This window comes from Sceloporus occidentalis, unplaced genomic scaffold (genome assembly GCF_023333645.1).
Source record: "Sceloporus occidentalis isolate IW3139 unplaced genomic scaffold, rSceOcc1.0.p SCAF_17, whole genome shotgun sequence".
Classification (NCBI taxonomy): domain Eukaryota; kingdom Metazoa; phylum Chordata; class Lepidosauria; order Squamata; family Phrynosomatidae; genus Sceloporus; species Sceloporus occidentalis.
The window spans coordinates 6,315,188-6,342,190 of NW_028316997.1; the positions used below are offsets into that span (position 1 = coordinate 6,315,188).

The 27,003-nt window shown below is 35.9% G+C and overlaps 1 protein-coding gene across 1 annotated transcript in view; it reads right to left on the reverse strand.

Moving 5' to 3' along the window:
- Positions 1–27,003, reverse strand: part of LOC149302783 (dedicator of cytokinesis protein 4-like) — a 154,232-nt gene that overhangs the window by 56,395 nt on the left and 70,834 nt on the right. Inside the window, exons 7-14 of the mRNA XM_089481982.1 lie at positions 26,064–26,148; positions 25,189–25,340; positions 16,471–16,552; positions 14,408–14,468; positions 12,962–13,094; positions 10,602–10,690; positions 2,372–2,497; positions 641–765 (exon numbers count right to left, since the gene is read on the reverse strand). Coding sequence (XP_089338108.1) covers positions 641–765; positions 2,372–2,497; positions 10,602–10,690; positions 12,962–13,094; positions 14,408–14,468; positions 16,471–16,552; positions 25,189–25,340; positions 26,064–26,148 — 853 coding nt within the window. The remainder of the gene's footprint in view (positions 1–640; positions 766–2,371; positions 2,498–10,601; positions 10,691–12,961; positions 13,095–14,407; positions 14,469–16,470; positions 16,553–25,188; positions 25,341–26,063; positions 26,149–27,003) is intronic.

Sequence of the window (27,003 nt, forward strand, 5' to 3'; positions counted from 1 at the left end):
AATAATAAATAAACACACAAAATTAAGTTTATGCTCCTTAAAGCTTTGGATTTAATCAGGTATGAGAATCTAGCTGCATAGTACTGTGCTCATTTACCACAATGACAACCTTTTCCTTATAAAGTAGGTTCTCTTCTAGGTAGAAAGTAAGAGAAAACAAAATGCTGCCCCAGGGACTGTACTCTTCAATAGTTGTCTGAAAACAGGAATTGTTTGCATATTTCTAAAATTAGTACCATTTGTTAAGGAATATACACCTAAAAGAAATGTCATTTAAATGAAGGATAGTGGCCAAAACTGGAGCACAGTCAAGGACCTCGCTGCCATCTTATTTGGCATAATACATTCCTTATCCTGGATCATGAGTCCCAATGGGGCATATGGAGTTAAAAGAGATATCCGCACCACACAAGTGTCCTTCAAGGGTTAAAGCTACAACAACATTGCAGCAATGGACATCAGTAATGCTATCCCAAAATATATACCATGTCACATGAAGAAAAGATGTTGCGGTGAAAAAAACAGACCGACAGAGAAAATTAGAAGAGGTCCAATAGTACAATATTACATTATTCATGAAATAGTGTTTAAAGTTAATTCATATAGACGAATAAAAAGAATGATCAAAATAAAAAGTTACCTTCAGGATTTGGCCCTCGTTGTTGACAATGACCATTGTGACTTGAACATTTCTAGCCACACTTTTCCCGCCTTTTTCAAACTCTCCCCTTTCTATTGTGATATAAAGGTCATTCCTCATTTCACCTGTAATAAAAAAATAATATTATATATATATTTAATATTTTTTCATTAGAAATTAAACTACAGATATAAGAATGCAGTATAACTCTGGTAAGAAGAAGAAGCTTTGACATTGTCTTGGTACCCTAAAACTCCTGAGAAAGGTGTAACATCATGAAAACCACTGATCCTTTGTTGAACCTGGGAAAGCAGTCCTTATATGCAGTAGAAAATGTATTAAATTCTTTTGTTGATCCTTCTAACTTTTCCAAACTGATGCACAAGTGATGTTGTACACTAATACAATAATAATATAATCAGGTTTATTGTACTACTTTTCATTAATATACAGTTTAAAAAAAGAAAATGTAGTTAGCGTTGTTAGTGTTGTAACCTCCACATATTTCACTGTATCAAAAAATACACAAATGCAAACATTCCAAAAGTAATTTTAGTTTTCTAATCAGAGAAGAAAAACGAAGCTTTCCTATTTCTCAATAATTAAGTTCTTAAGCAAAGATGTAGGACAAGGAAGGATAAGTATCAAAGAATAGCTCTCTGTGTTGCTATGAAGTGGCCTAGCAACCATGCTTTAACATGCATCACCTCTCAGAGTATAAGTAAAGTAAGTATAAGTAAAGTATAATGTCTATTACCATTATGTTCTAATTTGCGCTAACTTCTATTCTACTCTCTACCACGTTCTAAAATTATTTTGTTCCACTGGTGGTGCTTCTGTATTAAACACAGAAGTGTATGTATGAGGCATGGCTTTTTAAAGGCTTCTTTACAGTTTGTGTTAAATTAGTACACTGAACACAATTTCAGACAATTTGACTGCTGCAGTCAAACGTTATGGGCAAAGCAAATATCCAGAAATCAATAGAATTTTTGTTGAAAATTAAGTATTGAAAGCAGTACTTATGCTTTTAATAATACATGAGAGTAAAATGATAATAGCTATAACTAAAAACATTCTCACAGTATACCCAAATGAAAGCAATTCCATGCTGAAGAGGTTTTAATTAGTAACAAGGGCGTTTTCAAACCATTTAATATGCACCTCATTTGCAGTAATCACACTCGCTTCGTTTTGAATCATACATTTGCTAGAAAATTGGTACACTAGCAATGTATAATGACATGAATGTAACATTTGTGCGGAAGATAGGTCAGTGATGGTCGGGGGATTCAGAGGTAACCAAATGAAACAGTTGCTATGTTCACAGTATATTTAAAAGAATATGATTTATGTATTTTATTTGACCTTGAAGAAAGTGTTTAGTCATGGATATTGGTAATTTAGTCTTGAGTGTGTGCCCAGATTCAATAGGGGGGGACATACGTTTCTCATAATCGATGCAAGAATCTTTCATTTTTTTACTTTTTTAACCAAGACAAAAAAATACTATAGCTGCTTACACTTAATGGATATTATCAGTAGTGTCTTCAGGGATAGGTAAACCATGTTTTCATCTGCTGTTAATGTATTTGTTTCCCTTAAAGCATGCACCAAACAATTATGTGTAATGATCTGAACTACACATCAAAATTAACATAAGAATGGTTCTATGCAGTGTAGGTAAGGGAACAGGACATTTTAAATTCTTATGTATTTTTTTAAACTTACCAGGCATAATAACATCTGAGAAACCAAGTTTTCTTGTTATCGAGACCCCACGGGTAAACACAGAGGAATAATCTCTTCTTATTTGTTCAAGGTCTCCATGCAAGAGCTGAAGGGAAACTGCCAAGCCTAAGATCAAAAGAGCAGAAAAAAAGGCTCACAACTGAACAGTCAGAATACATTCTAAAATGATTTACATCATTGACATATAGTCAACAACACCTAATATATTACTAAAAAGTGAACAACCTACATTGGGGTTAGAGACTCTGTGATGATACCAGTAGGCAGGTAAAGCATTTTCTAAAAGGGAAGTAATCTTTTGTGTCAAACGTAGTCTGATTCTTTTTCTACATTCCCAATATTATTATATCTGTATTATCATACAGATATAATAATAATATTGGGAATGTAGAAAAAGGCTAAAATGCTTCATTCAGTACCAAATACACATCTACAGGGGCTATTTCTCAACAAATTCAAAATAATATGGATATACAAAATGGCGGCCTCCAAATGTTGACCTACATTGTGTTGGGTACCTTGTACATATACTGTATAAACCCCCCCCCATAATATTGAAGCATAAATTAACATCAGCAAGATTTTTAACAGTGGAACAAAGTTGTTTGCTAAAATTCAACAACTCAATTCCCATAAAAACCCTGTGAAGTGTGTTTGGTATATGAAAATTTGTTTTTTAACATTTTTAATTAAATAAAGATTAAATAAATATTAAATATTTATATTTAATATAGGATTAGCCCAACATTATCCCTCAGCAGTTACACTAATGGTTATCCAAGTTATCACAGTGCAACCACAGTGACATTTCGTCTTTATTGCTGGTAGACCATAGTGGTTTCCATTAAATGAGGTATAGGCAACTTGTGCTTTGAGATTTCATTAATGTGATCAGCTCGCAGGGAACTTAAACACATGACATCAAGTAGTTTTGCCTTTAACTTCAAACAGTAATCAAAAGAAGAGCTTCATACAAAAACACAAACACTAAATCATTACCAGCGAACATATCTGTGGCTCAGGAGCCAGAAAATATTTAATTGAAGTTTGGACTAAGTGGATCCCTTCCATTATCATATTGAAGACCATTATCAGACCTCTGACGTCAAGATGACCGCACACCACATCTGCTGCCATAAACCTATAGATTGCCGCGGGTTGTGTTCACTTAAGCAGCCATTTCAAGTATTTATGTGTGATTCAGCAGGGTCACGTGTATGAGAATCCTAGCACTTTCAGTGCTTGCTGAAAGCCATCCTTTGCAGCTGAAACTTGGAGAAATTCAACACTGCAAATAGTGTAAAACACAGGTGGTTTTCAAATGAAAAGATCTCTTAAGGTTAATACCTTATAGAGCTTTACATAAAATATGTTTCCAGACAGGTGCATATTAGCCACGTGCATCTGTTCCAGCGGTGATAAACAAACACTTGGACTCCTGATAATATCACCTTGAGGTAAACAATGGAATACCTCAGTCTTCGAGAGACAGTCTAGCTATCCTGTGCACTTTAAGACGTAACTCCCTTTAAATTATAATTTTGTCCAAAGTAAAAGATTTACATTTCTTGGAATGTCTTCTTTAAAAACTTTGCTTCAATTACTGTGTTCTATAGTTTTACATGAAGTAGAATAGTGATGTAAGGGCAATAATGATATACCCAATGTGATCAAATACAATAAGGAAAACATGTTCAAATTTGATTTACTGATGATTTTCATGGAACAACTGCTATAAATGCGAAAGGCTTTAAAGTGTAAAATATATTTGTGTAAGTTTATTTTTAAATACGTGTAATCGAAGTATAAAAATCATTTCTAGTAAATCTGAATGCAAGGATCTTCAGGTAGGGAAACTGCATTTATTTGACTGCAAAACTGTGTAAACAAAGGAAAGGGATAATTAATGCAAATTGGCCCATTACACAGTGGATTAGTATAGGGCTCTTCAGTTAGCCTGCCTTTTAGAACGGCTTTTCACCATTACCTTCTGTGTTTTTTCATTCTACTTAAATCACTGTGATGTCACAGAAATCCCTGCTATTCTCAGGCGGCATTTGATTTTAACCAATGGATATAAAACAGTTTCAAATGCTTCCTTTATCATATACACTTTCCAACTTTAAACTGTGTGATATTAAAAAATAACACACAGGATGGATAGAAATGTATTTCCAGGTGAAAACAAGCATGGGTACATCTCACTATTACATTTTTGGTAGTCAGTTGCAAACCCAGTCGCTGTGAGTAGAGCTGACAGAAGGCTCTATCGAGTCTCGAGAGCAAGCATTCTCACAAGCATAATCATGAGTTATCTTATAGGGCAACTTAAAAGAACATTCACTTTTTTTGACATGCATTTAGATAATATCTATACATAACATGTATTCTGAATAGTCTCATTAAAAATAGACCAATGACATTAACTATTAAATGTATGAAACAAGGTCCATAATATGTTGTTCTATATGTCTTGCAACACAGGACGTTGTTGTTGTGCACTTTGTGACTTCCTGTAACAGAGGGCTTCCATCATGGCTCGAGATGGCCTCTTTCATATCTTGTGATGTGTTAATAGGAATGCTGCCTCTACAGGCATAAACACACAACAATTACTTGCAGTTTACTTTGACAGAAAATGCATATATCCATGCGCCTCAACTGCTTGCTTGCTTGCATAGCTGCAGTCTGTATAAGAGAAATGACACTATATCCCAGCACTGCCTGGTGCAACGATGAAAAAGACACAGATCTCTGCTACAATGCATCTTGTGGGTGGCCTAGGCCACATCAAACAAAAAACACTTAATTTCTTAACATAAGAAAAAAAGATGCACAGCATCAAATAGTCAGAGGAAAACAACGGCACTCCAACAAGATAATAAATGATGCAGAATTAGCCAAAATATTTAATGCGAACTAAAAACAACTTGCTAAAGTCTCCTACTGCATGGCAGATATAACAAGAATAAATAGTGTTTATTATGCTCTGCATTAAATGCAGTGGCCTAATGACTCCCAGCAAAACACCAAACCTCTGGTGTGTTGAATCTCATTTGTATATACACTGTTCACCTAAATACGACGTGCTCTTCACTACTTTCCTTCACTGGTATTGAAAATACACTGCATGGAGATTTCCTAATGACGTACCATATTAAGTTTTTTTTATTGTGTTATTTTTAAATAATTTGGTGTACCAAATCCAATGCTATTTTATACACCCTCTTAGATAAAGAAATATATGATGCAAATATATAATTTCACATTGTAAATAAAACATGCCTGAAAGAAAAAGAAAAGAAATTAAATGATAAGGGCATTAACAACATAACAGATGGAACCACAGAAAAGGGTTATTATGAAAAACAGAAGGGTAATGGGCAAGACAAGTTTTAATCTGTTATCTGATGAGTATTGTAAATCTCTGATTTCCCATAAGAACATTAACAGTTGTTGCTCAGGGAGAGTACTCCAACAATCTGGTTATTTTATACATTTCTTTGCATTCAATGAGTTAATCATATCACAAGGTTTCTCTGTCTTTTGGCTAAGATCATATGAGAAGGAAAGTTTGGTCATCTGGCCTTAAGAATGTGTTGGTTGTGGAGCCCCAGGTACTCTTGGAGATTCCTTGTAAGGTCTGGTTTGGGGCACTTGGCATGTTACTGTGTTTTGTGCGGGGCACCTTTACTTCACTGATGAGCTTTTACTTCACTGGTGGGCTCTTAAGAGCACTAAGAGACATGTTGTACCCTTCAATGCACCTTTTGTTTTTTGTTTTTATCAATCACTTAAAAAATATAAAATATATAGAAGGTGGTGTGGAGAGAGATATTTATAACACCAGCCATGAGCTGGGACCAGTATGGGACTAACACTTGATCACACTGGCACTATTTTATGCATGTGTTTTTGGCTTTTGATATGGTCACTGCTTTTTTGTTTTTGTACTAAAATGCTACAGTGGAGCCAGGTCCATGGGGAGAGGGGTAGGCTGTGCCTTTTGACTACCACTTCTTCTTGAAGACAGCAATGTCTTTTTGGGCCACCCTGCAAGATTCAGCCCTCCTTAGGCTTTGGAAAGGGAGGGAAAGAATAATGGACATCTTGTCACCACTGTGGCCCTGCCTCTTTTTCTACTTAACATGGAGAGGCATGAGGGACCTCAGTCTTCTTTGAACTAAAGAAAAAAGGTACATACATCATAACTGATGAAGAATCATGAAACAAAATATTCTCACATTCCATAAGTGCATTTGCTTTACTATATAAAGCTCATTGTTATGTACAGGTTGGATGTGGAGTTTTCAACTGCGATTCTAATTGCCTGGTGCTCAAAGTTCATCATCAAAGATTTGTAAGATATTTAATGACTTTGACGGTCTTGCAGCATAGAATAATAATTAGATTGTCGTGTTTATATATAATGAATATGTCCTGAAAAGCTTTCAAAACATGTTCTTATGGTTGTAAATACCTAAAGCTTTTCTTGATCTGAAAATGAATACTTAATCATTTAACTATTTAATTAATGCGGCATTACAACTTTATTTTCAGAAAAAATTTGTTAGAGTTAAGGAAATGGGTAGTGAGTCTACACACAAAATAAACATAATGAAAAATCTTAAATCGTACATATAACAAATTATGAATGGTTTTAAAGATGATAAATTATGAGCACCTAGGAATATGGAGTCAGGGATAGAAACTCAAAATACTGCCCCGTATGGTTTTTATATGTATAAAATGTATAGTATATGTGTTATAAATGCCCACGAACACAGGTCCTGTTAAGTGACAGAGAAATATGTGTCCCATTAAACATTATTTTCTTTCAATTACCATTATGCCCAGTAAGATAACTGCTTCTGCGCATGGATACTGTTGATACCACAGCACAACTGCAATGTATATTTGAATATTAGGCTAATAAACTGATATGAAACATCTTTTTGGTAACATTTCAGTCGATATCCTAGGTAGTGGTAAATGCATGGGGACTCTCATATGTTATTATTCATTTCTAAATGTGTCCAATAATTGTTTGCATTTTATGTATACAGCACCTATAGATTTTGTAGCACTATTACAAGAAGGGAGAGTGAAAAATAACACATGTTGAAACAAACTGGTACAGAAAAAAAAGTCTTGTTCTTGTGAGCTTGCAATCTACTAGGAAGTGAAATGGAGGAATGAGACAGAATTTAGGAACAGCAGCAACTCACAGAGTGGGCTCACCATACTTACATTGGCATTAATATCAGCACAAAAACGGAGCAGTGGGAGCTTCATGGAATGGGTTTCCATGGCCAAGCAACTGCATGCAAGTCTCACGTCACCAAGTACAATGCCAAGCATCGGATTGAGTGGTGTAAAACACTCTGGAGCAGTGGAAACGTGTTCTGTGGAGTGATGAATCACACTTCTCTGTTTGGCAGTCTGGGTTTAGCAGATGCCAGGAGAACATTCCCTGCATGACTGCATTGTGCCAGCTGTAAAGTTTGGTGGTGGAGGGATAATGGTATGGGGCTGTTTGTTAGGGGTTGGGACCCTTACTTCCAATAAAGGAAAATCTTAATGCATTAGACTACCAAGACATTTTGGACAATATGCTTTGTGGGAATAGTTTGTGGAAGGCACTTTTCTATTTCAGCATGACTGTGCCCCAGTGCACAAAGCAAGGTCCATAAAAACACGGTTGAAGGAGTTTGACTGGCCCGCGCAGAGCCCTGACCTTAACTCCATCAAACCCCCTTGGGAAAGCTGGAACAGAGATTGTGAGCCAGGCCTTCTAGTCCAATATCAATTCCTGCAGAAACACTTCAAAATCTTGTGGAAAGCCTTCCCAGAAGAGTCGAAGCTGTTATGGGGGGGGCACTACATATTAATGTCTATGTATTTAGACATTTATAATTGGAGTTTCTTGTCAATAACCGGGCCATCCTGCCACAATATATATTTATTTACACACACACATATGGAAATATATTTATACAAAGCAGCAGGAAACATGCATTTGAGAAAATATAATAATGCTTTGGATGATAAGTCCTGTAAACTAACTATTCATGCCTAAGCTTATGTTTTCTACATTTCAGGTCTAATAAGATGAATCGGGGGCTTTATAACTCTGCAATACTTAACTGCTTGTATTCGCTCAGTTCCTGAGACAGGCACAAAGAAACAGATGACACTTTCTTTTTAACAGGCCATATAGACAGATAAAACAGACAAGTGGGAGATGTGCGATCGATCATGAGAAGGAGATGGACAAACAGATGAGTGTTTTGCTATTTTCCATGACCTCTCCAGATTTGCTAAGCAATAACCTTCAGTGGTAAGTTCTTTTGTGCGACTTCACAGTCTAACAATAAAATAAGTATATTGGATCATAAATGCTCACTTTACAACCTACCCTGGGAGGAAATGGTTCCAGAGGCATCACAGCATGATTGTACAAGAGGATTTGATTCCCTCTTCCTAACATTTTACATGGCTATTTACCAGTCAATCCATTACTCACTGCTCTCAGACATATCCAACAAGGTGCTCAGTACACCAACATCACACACTATGCCAGCAGTACAGACTACAAGTCCTCCCTAGAGTTTAAAGGTGCGCTACAGCCCACATATACACTTTAATGCATATGATAACTGAGTGTTAAGTTACGATTTCGATTTTCACCCAAATGCATTCAGGGATTCCTCAGAATTATCTGTATATTTGGCATGCCTCCTTGTCTCCCAGCTCTCGGCACCAGAGCTCATTTGTGCACAATTTCCATCAAGTCTAATGAGACATGCATGTTAATTTGATGCTTCCATTGATTTCAGTGGGTGTGCTTTCCTGCACAGTGATTGGCTGCATCAGCAAGGCTAAAGTCATAGGCATGAATGAAGTAAAAATTATTATATTCAAGAACTTTGTTAGTTTGGTGAGTCTGGTTGGGGTAGTAGACTGTCCTTTTTATTCTGTAAAAAGGAACCGGACATATCAGTTTTAAAAATGAGGGAAAAAAAGCAATCTATTGCACAATCCTAATGGTGAAAAAGGCTTAGCATTAATAATGAAAAAAGGCCAGAAGTACATACTGAGAAGTGACAGACAGGTTAGATGAAATCTGCCTTGCTGTGGTGTGGGGTGCTCATACAGTTTGCACCTTGTTTTTGCAGTCGTCACCTGTGCCAGGTAGTTACAGCAAATGTACTCTTTCCATAAGACCATTTCCTTTATTGTAATATAAATGTTTTATTTCTGTAAAAATTTATATAATATACAAGAACAAGCTTCAAAAACAGTGCAGAGTTTATCTGCAGAATAGAATAAGCAAATAAGCTCAAGTGACATCAGAATCATACAATAGTTCCTATGTGATCAGACCTTTGAATCTGTGAGTTTATCAAGGCTGGGGAGGATCACCTTCACCAAGGTGACTGTTAAATACTGAATGACCTTCTCTCAACTACCTGCATCTAGTGAGAAAGAAAAATGGTTTAAAAATGAAAATACTCTGGTGTCCATTAACGATGGACCGAAGACCCACTTCAGATCAGCTGCTACTTCAGAACCTGGCAATTCTCACATAAAATCTCCAATACCAGTGAGCTTTTCAAGTGAGGAGATATTGGTAAATTCAACATTTCCACTCGAGTCGGCAGCATGATAGTAAAAGGGCACTATTAATATTTTAAATCACTTATATTAGCTTGGCTGATAGTATATTGCATCAGAGTGCAAGGCTCATTGGCTCTTTAGAACTGTGAGGCCAGTAGGCCTGATACGGTAGGAAATCCTCATAATGAATGGTATAATTGTATCAGATTTCTTATTATTTCCCAGTACGAGCAATGCCTACACATGAAGCCATCCGGCAATATTGATAATTCATGCTGCCTAATGAGATTTGTAATGCTTATTAGTACTTGTGCAAGAGACGCCAAAAGGAAATTGAACATGCTGATCATACAGTAAACGCTTTGGATGGCAAAATGTTTCCAACAGTAATTAGAGAGATTTTGCTCAAACTTTCCATGTACCAAACTTCACTTGTAGCCATCTAAGGATTTTAAAAATACATTTACATTTTGTAACTCTGTTTTTAAGTTCAGCTCAGAATCATATATACATCCAATTAATATTATTCTTTACTTTATCTAAATGTTGTTTTCTTTCTGGCTAAATTACAGATCATACAAACACTTACCTGTATTAGATCCCGTCAAGTTATAACGAGCATTCAGTTTCTTGATAATGTTTTCATGGATTTGATACCAGTCACTTTCAGTGTTGCACCTAGCAAAGCAGACAACTGTATGTATCACATATTTCCTTACCAATTAATAGCATAATGGCAAACCAAAAAAGCAAAATAAATCTTTTCGCCTAAAATAAAGATATTCAAATCATTTAACCCCTTCGTGACAAAGGCTGATTTTACTTTTTGTACCCTTCGTGACAATGGCCGTTTTAACATTTCTGCGCTGCTCGTGTTTAGTTGTAATTTTCTTCTTTCCCGTTTACTGAACCCACACACATTAGATATTGTTTTTTTCAGGACAAGAAGGGCTTTCTTTAGATGACATTGTTTTGATTGTATCATATTATTTACTATTAAAAAAAGTATAAAATATGGTGAAAAATTTAGAAAAAAATGACTTTCTAACTTTTAGTTGAAAAATCTTTTACTCATCTATAAAAGATAATGAAAAAACCTGCTAAATAGATTCTACTATTTGTCCTGAGTTTAGAAATACCCAATGTTTTTATATTTTTTTGCTTTTTTCTACACATTATGGGGCAAAAAGTACAGGTAGCATTTTGCTATTTCAAAGCCATTTTTTCCAAATCTGGTAATTCTTCCCCCCATGTGCCATTTCGGGTATCTTTGAAGCCGGCCAATGCAATTTACCCCATCAAGTCATATATTTTTGATAACTAGACAGCCCAGGGTATTCCAAATGCTAGTATTTGAACCCTTTCCAAGCACTAATTCTACCATCAGCCTTTGTCAAACTTTATGGTAGTCATTTTTTTTGCATTTGTTTTTTCACACACATTTTAATTTAGGTATGAATAAACAGGTTCTGGTATATGTCACTATCATAAAACACCCCAATATGTGTTTAGCAACATATCCTGAGTACAACGATACCTCACATGAATGATTTTGCTTGGCTGTTTGGGGGCAAAAGGGCCACATTTGGGGCATGCGCATTTTCAATGTTGAACTTTGGCATTTGGGGATCCACTGCCCATGCCCTATTTGGTACATCTTTGAGCCGGGCCATTTCAGCATGCCGAATAAAGCCATATATTTTTGAAAACTAAACACCCCAGGGTATTTCAAATGCTGGTATTTTAACTCTTTGCATGCACACATTTTACCACCAGCATTTTTTCAAAGTTTGCAGTAGTATTTTTGTGTGTGTATTTTTCCCACACACACCTACTTTATGTATGAATTTACAGCTCCTGGTATATGCCGCTGTCACACGACACCCCAATATGTGTTCAGCAACATCTCCTGAGTACAGTGATACCCCACATGCATGGGTTTGTCATTTTTGGGGGAGAACTAAAAGGCCACATTTAAATATACAAATATAGATGTGTGGCCATCCTTCCCCCCCCCGTGTTAATTGGGACATTGTTGAATCCGGCCAATTCAATTTACCCCATCAAATCATACATTTTTTAAAAGTAGACACCCCATGGGCATTTAATATGCCAGTATTTTAACTCTTTCCATGCGAGAATTGTTTTAAGCTAATGTGCTAATTTTAGGACTTGCTCACAAAAATATATTTTTTATATATATTAAGAAAGTGATTAGAAAGCTGGGCTCCATTGACTTGCATGGTTGAATTCAGTACCTGTATTCAACCTGCAAGTGGAGCCAGAGTTCTCTAGAGGGTCTGGAGACCGTCTAGCGAACCTTTTAATCTTTATTATTTTTTTTCCCGGGCCGCCGCCATCTTGCTGATGGCGAAGATCACCGGCAGCTGCGGCTGTGACCGCTCTCTGGAGCGGTCACAGTCCATCAAGAGGTAAGTGTTTGGTGTCACTGGATGCCTCCTGATCGAGGCATTCCAGCAACACCATTTAAGTTTAGGAGGTGATCGTTGATCACCTCCCAAACGCTTTTAAAATGGGCGTCCGCCGCCATACATTATATGGCGGATGTTGACATGGCCCCTGATTCCGATCATGGCGTTGCTGAATGCCTTGAGGTTGAGGCATTACAGCAACGCCGTTTGGGTAAAAACATCGATCACGGATCGATTTTTTTTTTTAGCCGTTTTAACAAATGACGATCCTGGCACGTCATTTGCCGTTAACGACATGTTTTTCCATGACGTGCCCGGACTGGGAATTGTCATCAAGGGGTTAAACATCATCTTCCCCAAATTAAGTGTTAAATATTTTCATTAGTAAGTAACAGATTATTAAAACCTAAATTGGATTTAAACATATATCATTGGAACAAAGAGTGTGCGATTTTATCGAAATTTTACTCAAATAGGAAATATAGCAGAAGCCACAGGAAAAAGGAGATGTTCTTACATATACACTTTTAGGATGAGGTCATCTTTTGATTCCCCTGCAAGGAGGTCAGCAATACTGAGAGCTGCACATCCAAACGGTCGTCGATACTGCACATTTGAAGAGTTCTTCTTCTCGCCTGCTCCCATTCGACCTTTAGCATATACATATAAAACAAAACATATGAGAAAAGCCAAAAAGCGTTTAGCAATAATACAAATAGCAATGGAATTATCAGCAGGGAACATAAGAACACCGTGGGATTGACATGCATATAACAGGAGCACATGAAGTTGGTCTATGTTAAAATATAAGGACCTGTTGACCTCTGGTCATGAAGCAAAGACAGGATGCTGTGCTGCTACAGCCCAGCCTTTCTGTCTGCAGCTTTGTTGGTCTGTTTTAGTTTTGCAAAAAAGGGCAAACAACGAACAGCGAAAGGCCAGAAAAGGAGTGGTGTCCACTTCCTTCCTGCCTCATAATAATTTAACTTTCTGTACATGATAACAAACATCTTAGTTTACATAACACCCATTGATCAGAAATTACTTTGAAGGCCAAAAGCAAGATCACAACTGAACACATAGGGCAGACATACCATATGTCTGGAAACGTGAACTCCAATTGTCATGTGATTCTGTAGGGGATAATAGTGAAATAATGATGTCTCTTCCTAACTATGCCTTAGTACATCCTGTGTTAGTGTTTGGATATCTGATGTTCTTTTTAAAATCAACAATGATGACACGCTGCAGATTTCTGATTTATGAAACCATAATAAACTGATCGTATTAGACTTCAGGGAGGGAAGTCAAGAATTTAAATGTTTTTACTTTTAATTAAGTTTTGTATATTTAAATCTGTGGTAGTACTGTTGAGTTATATGAGTTTAGGTGAGTTATTTATTTTACAAATATTTATTTTGTATTTAGATTTTTATATTTCAGTTGTTTGTGCATTTGTTATTCCTCCCCATTATTTTATCTCTGTGTTTTACTTTGCTGCATATTATTGTTGTTGTTGTTATTAGTTAAACTAGCCTTTGTTCATCATCAGGTAAAGTGGTAGAAATGCAGAACAGAAAATTAATTACAAATTGATTACATAACTGGTTATGCTACAGATCGGCCTAACCTATAAGTACTTTTAGATTTCTGTTTGTACTCCTTTAAGTCACATTTATGATTGTTGCAATGATACAATAATATCCATAGTTTTATCTCTTGGCAACAAATCACTAATCACAAATTTACTAAGTAAATGAGATAATCTTATCTAAATTCATTGTGGTATCCCTGCTAATTCTAAGGTATAATAAGGTGGTTTGATAATAAAACATCATAAGGACCATAACATAACTGAAAATATACTGTATAAAAATAATGCACAATTTTTTTATATTATTTTACTATTCCACTAAGAAGAAGAAAAAAAAAACACACTTCTACTAAACGTGTAATTTCTTACCTATTCGGATAATGTGAATAGTAATAAAAATGTCTTTTCGAAGGTCACTTGAACTCAGATCCTAGAAAAGAATAAACAATGTATTTCTTTATGTGAAGAAACATTGTGTATTTCATAGCAGGGAGAGGCACCAACATTGGTTATGGTGGACGTTATTATTTATTTGCTATGAGTCAATGATTTGTTCTACATAGTTTAAAAATGTCAGACAAAAATGTAGGAATATATCAACTACTATACAAATCACATTTTGAATTTTCAATAAACATAGCCTTTGCAAAAATCATTTTTGCTAAATTTTAACATGATGCAATATTGTCACTTTGTTGGTTAATAGATGAACATAGTGATAAATATATTTGATAATTTATCTTTCAAACTTCCCAAAACTTAACAAATATATGCTTAGCTAACCTGATATATATATTATATTAAAGTGGTTACAGTAACTGATCCCATCTGTGTACTAAACAGTAGAATAATATTTTTTTAAAATTGTCCCTGAATAAATTGAGAAATCACATAATTGTGAGTGATCCTATAGATGCTATATTTAGTTAGAATACAGTATAAACTCGAATTCCAAATTCAGCCATGGCAGTGAATGTAAATTTTGGTTTTGGCTGTGACAAAAGTTATGTGAGATCAGGAACAAAAAGCCTTCAGGGAAAAGAGTTTGAGAAACACTTTAAAATAACAACCAAAATAAATGTATGCCATATCCAGTAGTTTACAACAATGTATTAACAAGTGTGCAGCTTGGATGGGAATGTTATAATGCAATAATTAATGCAGAAGTCCCTTTTGTAAAGCTTCTTAACATGGATTACAACAATATCTAGGAACTTGCTGGCCCAGAGTCACTTGGTGAATCGATCCTCCAGGTGAATTTGTTCAATTTCACATTCTGTCAAACTCCCCACCCAGGTTCTGCCAACATCCCACCTACTCCTTGCCAACTATCGTCTAGTCCAGGGGCGTCCAACATGCGGCCCGCGTAAGATTGGCAGCCAGGGCAACCGATCTTACGGGGGCCGCACCTCTAGCCCTGCCACAACAAGAGCCCTGCTACTTACCTGTGGGAGGGTCTTTTGTACTGCATAGAGGAAGCGGAACCCAGCAGAGTTCACGTGACATCACATGACTCTGCTCCAGTCCTGAAACCTAGCTAGCTGCCCCCCTTGTGTATTGATGCTGCCAGCAATATGGGGTCTGCACATCACTTACAGCCACTCTGTACCAGCATGTACTGGCTGACTTGGCATGATAGGAGTGTGATTGCTAACAGCAATCACAGCAAGCACAGTCCCATCATGCCTAGGTACCACCATCTACTGGTTGCCTGGGTATGATATCATTCCAAGTCATATTGCTAATTTTTTTTTGTCCAATTGTGGTGTATTACCTACTTTTATTAAAAATGTGAGTTTTTATTATTATTTTTAAAGGTAGGGGGTCATTTTCGGTTTTGGCTAAGTGAACCGTGAATGTTTTGGTCCAGAATTTTAATTTTGGTGCATCCCTAGAATAAATAGAACTATTTCATTTTTAATTATCCTGAATCCTGAATTTGTAGTCACACAACTTTCTGGGCCCAGAAATCAGTGAGAGGAAAAGTAAAGGTTTTGTGTCATTTACATTATTTTAATCTGCATATTTTATTAAAGGCCATATTTTCTCACAGTGAAAAATGAGTGCGGCCCTCGCACGTATACAATTCTGGTGAAGTGGCCCACTGCAGAAAAAACTTGGACACCTCTGGTCTAGTCGCTGCCCAATTAAGCCTTACTGGGATTGGCCCTATCTCCACTTAGCTAACACCTTTGGAAGACAGTTAGCCTCAGATACCCAACCCTGAGACTTTTCCAGGTATGCCTACAACTAATAAAGAAAACTGTAAACTGGAAAAGATTGTGTGCCCGCTGTACCCTTATTTCAAATATATCATAAACAGTATCATGGTTTGTTAAAAACATTAACACAAAACACAAAGGTCAGTTTTGCAGCCAGAACCACCTTAAATGAAAGGATATCATTCAAAACATCACCAACAGAATACTTACAATGAATAGGGAACTGTATCTTTCTGTTTTCTCTGGAGATTTTGGCAGCCCATTTCGATTCAGCCTTACAAAGAATCTTTCGCTGAAAGAAAATAATACAAGTTTAATTACCCAGGACAAAATACCTGATCAGACCATTGGCATGGTTTTTTTTTATGTGGTATATTCCAGGCCATATTTCACAGTCTACAATGTTTTATTTTATCATCTTAGAAAGCAGCAGTTAGGATGAAAAAATGATGCAAAAGATATGATCCATCGCATTCGATTGACCGAACAACAAAAGCTGCTTACATTTTCAGTCTGTGTCTATTCAAGAATTAAACTAGTAAAACAAAGCTGTAAAATACATAGCAACAGGACATGCAAATCTGACATGAATTCAAATATTGAAGCTATTTGAAATATTCTAAAAACAGGGAAACTTGACAATGTGCCTTTCTGTGGACAGCAGCAGTAGCGCTAGGGGAGGTTAATTAAATACATCTTAAATTTTACAAACAAAAATGACATTAAGGCATGAGAATTTCATTTGATAGAAAAAAAAAAGAGAACAAATACTTTATACTAAAAGATTGGCGGATACAATTTGTAAATTGTATTGTAATTATGCTGAGTGAAAATACCATACCATTGTGTTCCTGAAAGAAGGGAGAGAGTCTGACAGGTTTTAGCGGATACTATTTTTTTAAATAGAAGTACAAATCCTCAGAATTAATGAATTTGTATTATGGTGAAAAACTATTGAACATAGACTCAACCTAATGTTTACATGTCATAATTTGTATGAAGCAAAGGCTTCTCTCATTACGATTCTACATTTGAAATGATTCTGTATGCTGTGCACTAAAGATTCTCCAGTAATAACAAATAGGACCTACTTTTCAAGATGGGGCCAGCCAATTGCTCCATCAACAAAAAAATAATAATAATAATAAAAAAATACATGGATACGTAATATCTGATTATAAAATGCAAAAAGATTATTTGTGATAATATTGCAGACAATCTTTAAAGAAAACATAGTTTATCAAAACTATTGTTTAAGCTTTTGCTGCTCAAATAATTGTGTTGCCCAACAGTACATGGCAGCTAACCCCACCACATATGATAGTTAAACCTTCAATCTTAGAATTATGTCTGATATGTTGGGTGAACGGTTCAAGATACTATAGGTATAAAAGAGGAGAAAATGGAAAACCTTGTCTGGTTCCAATTGTTATCTTGAACCATGGTGGCATTGTTCCTGAACCAAATATCATTGCTGAGGAATTAGAATACAAGGTCATGATGGATGTTAAGACCCATCCTCAATTTCCAAAGTGTTTTAGTATCTGAAACATTAATTACCAGTTTACTCTATGAAACGCCTTTTCAGGATCAAGCCTTACTATAGATAAGGGACTCTTTTGTCTGTTAGCATAATCTAGGTAGTACATTTTAATCTTTTTGTATCCACGTAATTAATCAACTCAAATGATTATTGCCTATCTCTGAAAGAGCTTTATTATGCTTGAGTTTCAGGATTATATTGCTTGTAATAGCTCTTCAAGAAGTTTCCCTTCTTTTACTACTTTGTGAAACATTTGACTGTGTTAGCCTGTACATGGATCTGGTCTTGGTGCTATATTCTTTTTTAATCTATCAATAGTGATTCAGCTCTCTTCCAGAGTAAAAGGGGAATTTAATTCTGTTATGTGTTCTTCAGAAAAAGTAAGGGGGCCGCTTTTGTTTAGATTTTCCTGTATCTGTAGCTTTTCCTGAGATATTAAATTATATATATATATATATATATATATATACTATCATAACATTTTCCTAAAGATCTCCTGATTTCAGCAAGTTAAAAGTTCTCCCATTCTCTTTGATCTTATATATTTGTTGGGCAGCAGTTCTTTTTTAAGTTTAACACACCTGCTCCCCATTAACACCTGAGACCTTGTAACACTAACGAGTCACATGACACCGGGAAGGGGAAATGGCTAATTGGGCCCAATTTGGACATTCCCACTTAGGGGTGTACTCACTTTTGTTGCCAAGGTTTAGACATTAACGGCTGTGTGTTGAGTTATTTTTAAGGGAAGAGCAAATTGACACTGTTATACAGGCTGTACACACACACTACTTTACATTGTAGCAGAGTGTCATTTCTTCAGTGTTGTCACATGAAAATATATAATAAAATATTTACAAAAATTTGAGGGGTGTACTCACTTTTGTGACATATTGTTTATTCGATCAATGTAGTCTCAAACTTAACCTAAGAGTTTTCCTATTTACTATTCAAAAGTGCATAAAAGTACTAGAAGCTGTTGTGTAATCCATTAAATAATCCCTCTTTTTAATATCTCAAGATTGTTAAATAACAATTTTATATTTTTGATACTTATAAAGTATAGGTTAATATATAACTATTACTATTTTAATAAAGTGGATGGAAATGTATTAATGTCAATTTCTTTAAATCGAAAAACCAGCATAAGGTTAAATAGATTCTTCATATTAAGATAACAAATCATAATATGGTTCATACAGAAAAAATGCTCCATTCCCCGTTCAGTGGAAAATCCATGCAGGCTTAGGTTAGAGGTATGCAGTATCTGGTACGGGATTTGGATTACTATGGGGCCTGTACCAGTCACAGGTGCTGGGCATTAAAACCCCCTGGAGCCTGATAATCAGAGATAATCAGAGATCACTGCAAGGAGAGACCCTGAAGAAGACATCCCTGAGCCAAGTGAAGCAATACCTGCCTGGACCTTTTGTGTGCTGTCTGGGGAGGTCAAGTTAGTGGTCGTTTAGGCTGGTCAGTGTGGCCAGCATAGTATAGTTAGAGAGGGCTCCAATTGGGGGCTAGGTTGTTTCTTTTTATGATTTTGTTTTGGGGTGTTTTGTTTGAACAGTTAAAACAGTGTTTTGCTGCAAGTTGGTGTTCCTGTGCTTAGGACCCCTAACTGTGACATTATATGGCCCTCATGCTACAGGGTTTGTCACAATATATTCTTAATAAACAAGGCTTGCCTTTAGACCTGGCCACACTCTGCCTTTAGATCTGCTTGTACTATGCTTTTGTTAAATACAGCCCTACAGCACTCACCACAGTACATTACTGATTACACTACTGTGTACTATATACTATCTGCTATAATTAGATCATCCTCAGAAAGTCTGTTGGGCAAGACTTTAGTCATTAGTGCGGGTGACTATATGGGAACATTATACATGCAGAGCACTACTGCACTACTTGCCACCAACTGGCTGCTTGAAGCAGTTAATCAGTGGCAGAAAAGTGTTTTTATTGAAATAAATGGGAAGACTTTAGGGTCTGAACAGATCCCGACCCATAGTGTCCCTCCAGCCAGGGCTGGAGTTGGCTAGAGGTGAGTATATCACATGCAGAGAGTTTGGCAGAACATATCTCCTGCAAAGCATTTAGCTAGGGGTGTGGAACGGGGCAACTTAATTTGGGGGGATTTGCAAAACAGACCACATAGTTATCAAATGCATTAAATTGCATATAATGGCTGGACTGCCCCTTTTAATTTCATGTCAAAACCATCTCCAAGCAAAAATCAGTAAGTGGATTTCTTGGCCTCATGTTAAAATTCAGACATGCAATTAAGAATGTCTGTCAGTAAGCATTTTCTTGGGAATCAAAAATCCTAAAAAGGGAACGCACATTTATTCACATCACATCATTCTATTTATTCTAAAAATTGATGGTGTCATATAATTTATAACTGCTCTCACCTTCTGATTGGCAATATGTATGGAGGTGAAATGATACATCGTGTCAGACAGCAGACAGCAGGTTAACATCAAGAAAAGTGATGTCTTAGCAGCACATTTAAATTGACAAGGTATAATTCCATATCCATAAATGCAATTAATCAAAAGGTAAGAAAAGGTAAAACTCAAAAAAGTGTTTACAACTTCATGGAAAAGAGGGAAACTGAGCTCACATGTGCATAAATATCAGCTTACAAAATCCACATGCTAGAAGTGGTCTCTTCATGGTCCCAGTACATCTAACGTGAGGATTTAATATAGGAACACTATACACTACTGTAATGTACAAGGCATTGGTTTGCCACACAGGATGAAATTATTAACTCAGGAGTCAATGTACATTTGTAATAAATAACTCATAAATGGCTATTAAAAGTATACATTTTACACTTTTTTATTTCTATATTACAAACGTTCTCTGTCCCCTGTTTACTTTACTTCCTATACCAGCCTTTTTGGTGGTCTTAAAAAGTTGGCAGTGATAAATAAAAAAAAAAAGTCAAAGTTTCAAAGGCGCATTACAAGAATTACCGTTTTCTATATAATAAGCACCAATGGTGCCTCCTTTGTGTAAATGTAAAATACCAATCTGTATCTCCCAACATTTAATCATGTAATTTACAGAAAATGGAGTTAGACAAATCCTTTGACTGAAAGCAGTATGACTTCTTCCCACGCCATACCCAAAGAGTAATGTTCCAAGCACAATGTTCTAGGATAATATCTTCGATATTTGACACATTTAGGTAGGACATTAGAGCAGATTGGTGGTTGGTAATAAGGCTACATGATGTCTTTTTAAAGTTTTAATATACATTTTGTGTTTATTGTATTAACATTTTGATACAACAAGTGCAGTTGAACAGATCTCAGAAAACTGTAAATAGTGTAAAGGTAAGTTCTTGGTTTGTTGTGAATAAGGAAAATAAATAAATAAATTCAATAAGGAAAATACAGCTATACTGGTACAAAGGTAGATGGAATCCTTAATGGGAGGCAATGAATTTTATTGGGACAACGTAGAAAAAATGTACAGTCACATATACATGTTTTTTAGGCTGTAAAGGTCTCTTCTTTGGGTCCCAAAAGCGTTTGTCACTCTAGAGCTTTTTCTGTGTGCCCAGCAAGTCCCGTGTATGCAATCTGGGTGCCAGGGATGGCCCTTGGTGTGTGTGATCTGTAATTTATGCCTGCTATATGGGTCAATGAATACAAATGTTCATTTTTCCCTTTGATCACACTTTGGTAGTTTCCTGTTTGTTGTTCTGATTCTAACTTTGGAAACACCATAACAGCTAACCTTTTAAAGTTTCTTCTAGCTGGTCATTTTATATAGTTAAACTGGCCCTCAATAGTGTATCATTATTGGACACATGTTTACCTACACTATATAATGATAGGAGTTATACTGTTGTGGTTGTGGTATACCACGGTCAGGCTCAGTATATATTGATGGGAGTTATGCTGTACCACCCTCAGTATCAAATTGCGAACAATTCACTGGGTTTAGGGAAATTAGTTTTACTACTAATTTTTTTACTCTCTGCACTTTTAATATCATGAATTTCCTTGCTATAACTCAAATATAACCTGGGTAAAGATATAGTAAGGGGAGATATATGATGGTAATGCAGTATAATAAACTAAAGTAAAACCATACAGCTTGCAAGAAGGCCAACAATACTGACATTTTCTATATTTATGTTCAAGTACTCAGTTTTGTGTATAGTATTACTACAGCGGTAGAGATATGTGCAAATACTGTTATCAAACGCAACTGTTAAAGACCAGAGACCCTCAACATCTACTTTGTCTAATGGAAATGTTGTGTCTAGTGTAGATGTACTTTTGGTGATTATGTAATAATAATTTCATGTCTCTATATTTTGATATTAATAATCAGATCTTCCATTAATATTTTGGTAGCTCCGTTAAGTCAAGCTCCTGGTAATATGCTGAACAATAGAGACATTTGTAGTAAGAGGATTATTGTGATAGCTTACTGTCTATGGGATGATTGCTATACATTTATTTGTAATTTTTTTTTTTACTTACTTCATTAAGGCATTGATCTTCCAGCCCATTGACGTCAGTGGTCAATAGAATCTAACATATTGCTATGTTGAATAAATGGTTGACATAATCTGTCATAGCTCTGGGACTTTACAATGTGCATATTTACAACAGCAATAATTAAACTGCAACCACAAAACTGCCAGCTGGCAAAATGATGAGGGTTAAGGTGGTGCAGCAGCCATATCCGATGTGTTTTCAATTCATGAAATGCCCATACTTTCTGGTACAAACATCCTAACAAGCTTTCGGACTATTCTAAAACCTGATAAATAGTTATATTTATAATGGAGGAATATTTTATGAATATACCACGAAAATGTTGTCAAGTGATGTTTGTGGATCACACGGACACTAACAAAACATATACTTAAACATCACTTCAGTTTGAAAGTGCTAAATACTGGGATGTGTTTTAGGAACCCTATTTTGAATGGCACATTAAAATAAAAAGATTGACAAAGAAGTGCTCCTGGCCTAGTCCGATGCCGCCCGTACATAACTACACATCTGAGCACAATGATCAACCTTTACTTTGGTGGCTTTTGATGAAAAAAGTAAAAAGGGCTCTTCTTATACGGACTGAGTTGCTGAATGCTTGTACTGATTAAAGGCTCACAGCAGAGGCTCTTTTCACTTATAAAATGCAGTTTAAATGTAAAAAAAGCTTCCTCTGTATGCACTGACAGCAAAAAAATAAGCGAATGAAAATTAGACAAAGGAACCAATTAAAACAGCAGTCAACTGTAATTTACTTTTTTGTTTTCCCAGAGCAGTGGGTTGTGTGCGATTGACTTTTGATATTTGTAATCTTTAATTTAAAAGTTTTGACTTTGTTTTCTTTATATCTCAATCTTATTTGACACAATAGTGTAGTTACACGTCATCATGGGGCAAGATTCTTAATAACCAAAAGCCAAGCACCACAGCAACATATCTAAATTGGGTATTTTAATGTACTTGTTTATAACATTTAAAAAATCTCAACCTTTATTGAAAATAAATTTTACAGAAATTGTAGTGAGGTCTGAAAGTTGAAGTGTTTTAATCCCTCGCAACTCACTGACTTTGGTTTTTATATTACTAAAATGCTGGTATTTGGAAGCTCTCCGCAAATTTCATTACAATAATGACATTTTGTTACAATAAACAATATTTGTATTTATTGTAAATCTCAACTAATTGTATTAGTTTTCCAAAGATACATTAAATGAGCAAACAAAATTCAAACAAGATGGTCCCATTTGATGAACTATTTCTTTCTACCGCCTGTAAACACTTCAACATCAAAACATTAATCAGTCCTTATATTCTGGATTAGTGCCTATATCATGCATGCTTAAATTATATCTCTGAAACAGTCATTAGTCCTTCCTGGCAAATGTACCACATAAATAGATTAAGCCGCTGCTTAGGCTTCCGTTGCATATGAAGACCCCATCGGCGGATAGAGAAGAGTGACTTAAGCAGGTGTCGAATCTTAATGATACTGTACGTCACTAGAATAATTTACTTTTGAAGAAAGAAATGAATATATATGTGGCATTTCTTAGTTGTGGATACGTTTGTATTATAGAAGAGACCCCCAATTCTAAGCATTAATGAGCCCCCCTGTACTTTTGCCACCCAATGTTTAATTTATGAGAAAAACTGAAGATTTGATGTATTTTATTTGAAAAAAAACAACAACAGACGTATTAATAATCTGTATAGATCTGAATATAGTATGCCTACTATGTTTTCTTGTAATAAAATTAAGAAAAAAATGGGAAAAAAAATGCAAAATCAGTAGTATTTTAAACTAGCCCAAAAAAAATATAAATTATTGCATCAGCAAACTGATCACACATGACCAAAAAGAAAATATTTCCATGCAGTTTGACTTTGGCTATGCCAAATATGTTTTCTGTTTCATGTGTAGAATTTTCAAAGCTTTGATGTTAGATGGTTTATTATGGTATTATATGCAGGAGGTTCAAGGTTTGTTGAGCAAGAGCTGGACCAGTGCCAATTAGAAAAAGCAACTCAAACTTTTATCAGTTTTTATTTTCTTTAGTCTGCAATACCTAAGCATGGTTTGCTAAATTAGGTAGCCAAGGGAGATGGAGATTGCAGTTATTATTTTTACTCTGCTGCTGGGTGCATGGAAACTCTGCCTAAGTTTTCAGGGGAGGGCTGGCAATGGGGGTAGGGGGGGTAATTTCCTCTTGGGGAGCTTTGTTTTAAAAAATATTGTGTCACTTCACGAAGCTTCTTTTGTGTTCTACTTGCAATTCCACACATATCCACTGACGTGGATTCTTTTGGTGCATTCACTTATGTAATTGTGTTTTGGACTGGACTGACTGGCACACATTTAATGAAAAATATGTCTCGGGCCGCTTTATCTTTACAACAGTCCAGTATTCTTAAATCATTTAGGTAAAATGTCTGTTCACATATTCAACTTCATAAATGTCAAATCGCGGTCCCATTTGGTGAGCCATTTTTTTCTACCTCCTGTAAACACCTTAAAACATTATTCAGTCCAAGATCCCCCAGACTCCACTTCCGAGCAGAATCAGATGCACATTTAAGCCCTTTACTACACATAGCACCTTTCTGTTACGCCTATGGTTACATTTGTCTCTTTGTTACAAAACTTCTAGGCATTATTGCCTCAACATTACTTTGTCCGAGCCAGAAGGTGCCAACCACCCCCAGATAAAGGGACTATGTAAAGCGAATCTAAAATAAATTTTTAGATTGCAAATAGTGTAACTGCGTGAGAAGGAGAAGTTGAGGAGAACTGATTCTACAATACATCTTTTATTGTGCCCTTTTTAGTAAATTCTATATTTAAATATAAGCATTTACCTGATTGGTCGGCTTTCCTTGCTATCATAGAGCGAGAATATTACTTCCAGTTCTTCTCCCAGGTTAGAGCACATTAAACTCTTCATCTGTACAAAGAGATGATGGCTGCTTGCTGGCACTGGTGTGTCTTTTTTGCGATGTCTGTGTTCCATCTGTACCAGGATCAAAAGAAAACAGCATCAACAACACAAAACTTTTCATAAAGCCGAAAGATGTTTAGTTGTATCACATATGATGAAACAGCTCTGCTTATCTGAACAGATACTTAATCTGCTGCTTGTTTATCCATTGAAAAGCCATGTTACATAGACACTCCATTTCAAAATACATTCTCTACATAAGTGGTATTTTTCTATCTAGAATGCTACAATCCTGTGGTTGTCCATACACAACTAGTGTTGTTCATAGAGTACTAGGAGATACCTAGTTAGCAGATAAACATTTTGTCTAGAGTTGCCTTAAAATACATATATATATCTATATTGTTTTATGTGCATCAGTCCTATCCGGCTAAGCAGACACCCACACAGAGAAATCAGGGGGCAAAGTGCTAAAACAGCAAAGAAAGTGTTCCAGTGACTTGATAAATTAAAACATTTCAATGCCATCATTCATTATGCCACAATATTTACTGAAGTTCTAGTTCCTTTTTAAAAGGAAAATCATGGCAGTTCTGGTCTCCTTATCATCAAAAATAAAAAATCTGTCTCTTGATCCTTTGATTTCTTTGATTGCTGTGGAATAATTGTAGGGGTTCAAGTTTCTTGCAGCGTTCCTTCCATCGTTTTTAGTCATGGAAGGTAGCTAATAATATTTTATAATGTGATCTGTAACCAGTAATATGACAATACCAAAGAGATCTAAAATCTACTTACCAATCTATACAGTTCTGTAACACTTATCTCCTCTGGATCAACCATAGCAAATTCCTTTCTTGGGACTAAATCTAGGCCCAGTTGTCTGTAGAATAAATTATTGATTATTTGATGGTATAGTATAAATGCAATATCTCTATAATATTAAAATATAATATGTCTTTAGGCGGAAGTATATTCTCCTTTGAACGTTAAATACTACGTAAGCGTTGCAATGCAGTGTTAAATAAAAATATATTTTGCTTCATTGCTTCTTATTATTTTAAATTATTTTTTTATCTGTTGGCCTGGAGCAACATTGTGGGTTATCATGGGAAATTTGTTCCTCCCTTTCTGCTCCCAAACGTCGCAAACTCATGCTATCTGCTAAACAAGAAATAATTGTAATATATATTTTTTATCGAAAACGACCACTACAGGCCCACACACAGTCTTTGCTGATATTGTGACTTGAAGTAACATTATTTGTCTGGACAACATACTAAATGTGAGGAGTAAATGACATATCAGACTGCATTGAGACAGGGGGGGGGTGGTTGTGGAACTCATATTAAGGGAGACTGTCAAATTAATGTTAACATTTGAGGGAGGAAAGACAAGAAATTCAATTTTAAAGAGACTGAGTTTGGGAATTATATAGACATCCAGTATAAATATTATAAGAATTACCGTATTTCCCCATGTATAAGACAAAAAATTTGGGTCTAAAAATTGGGTGCGTCTTATACAGTGGTGGTAGATTTTTTTTTAACTAACTGCTGCTTACCTTAATCCGCCGCGGCTGCACAGGAACCCAGTGGAGTCACGTGAATCCACATCGCATCACATGACTCCGCTCAGTTCCTGTTCCTGTGCAGCCGCGTCGAGCAAAGCAGAGGGGAAACAGCGGCCCCCACGGAAGTTGGCGAGCGGCAGCAGAAGATATTCAGTTCAGGTAAGG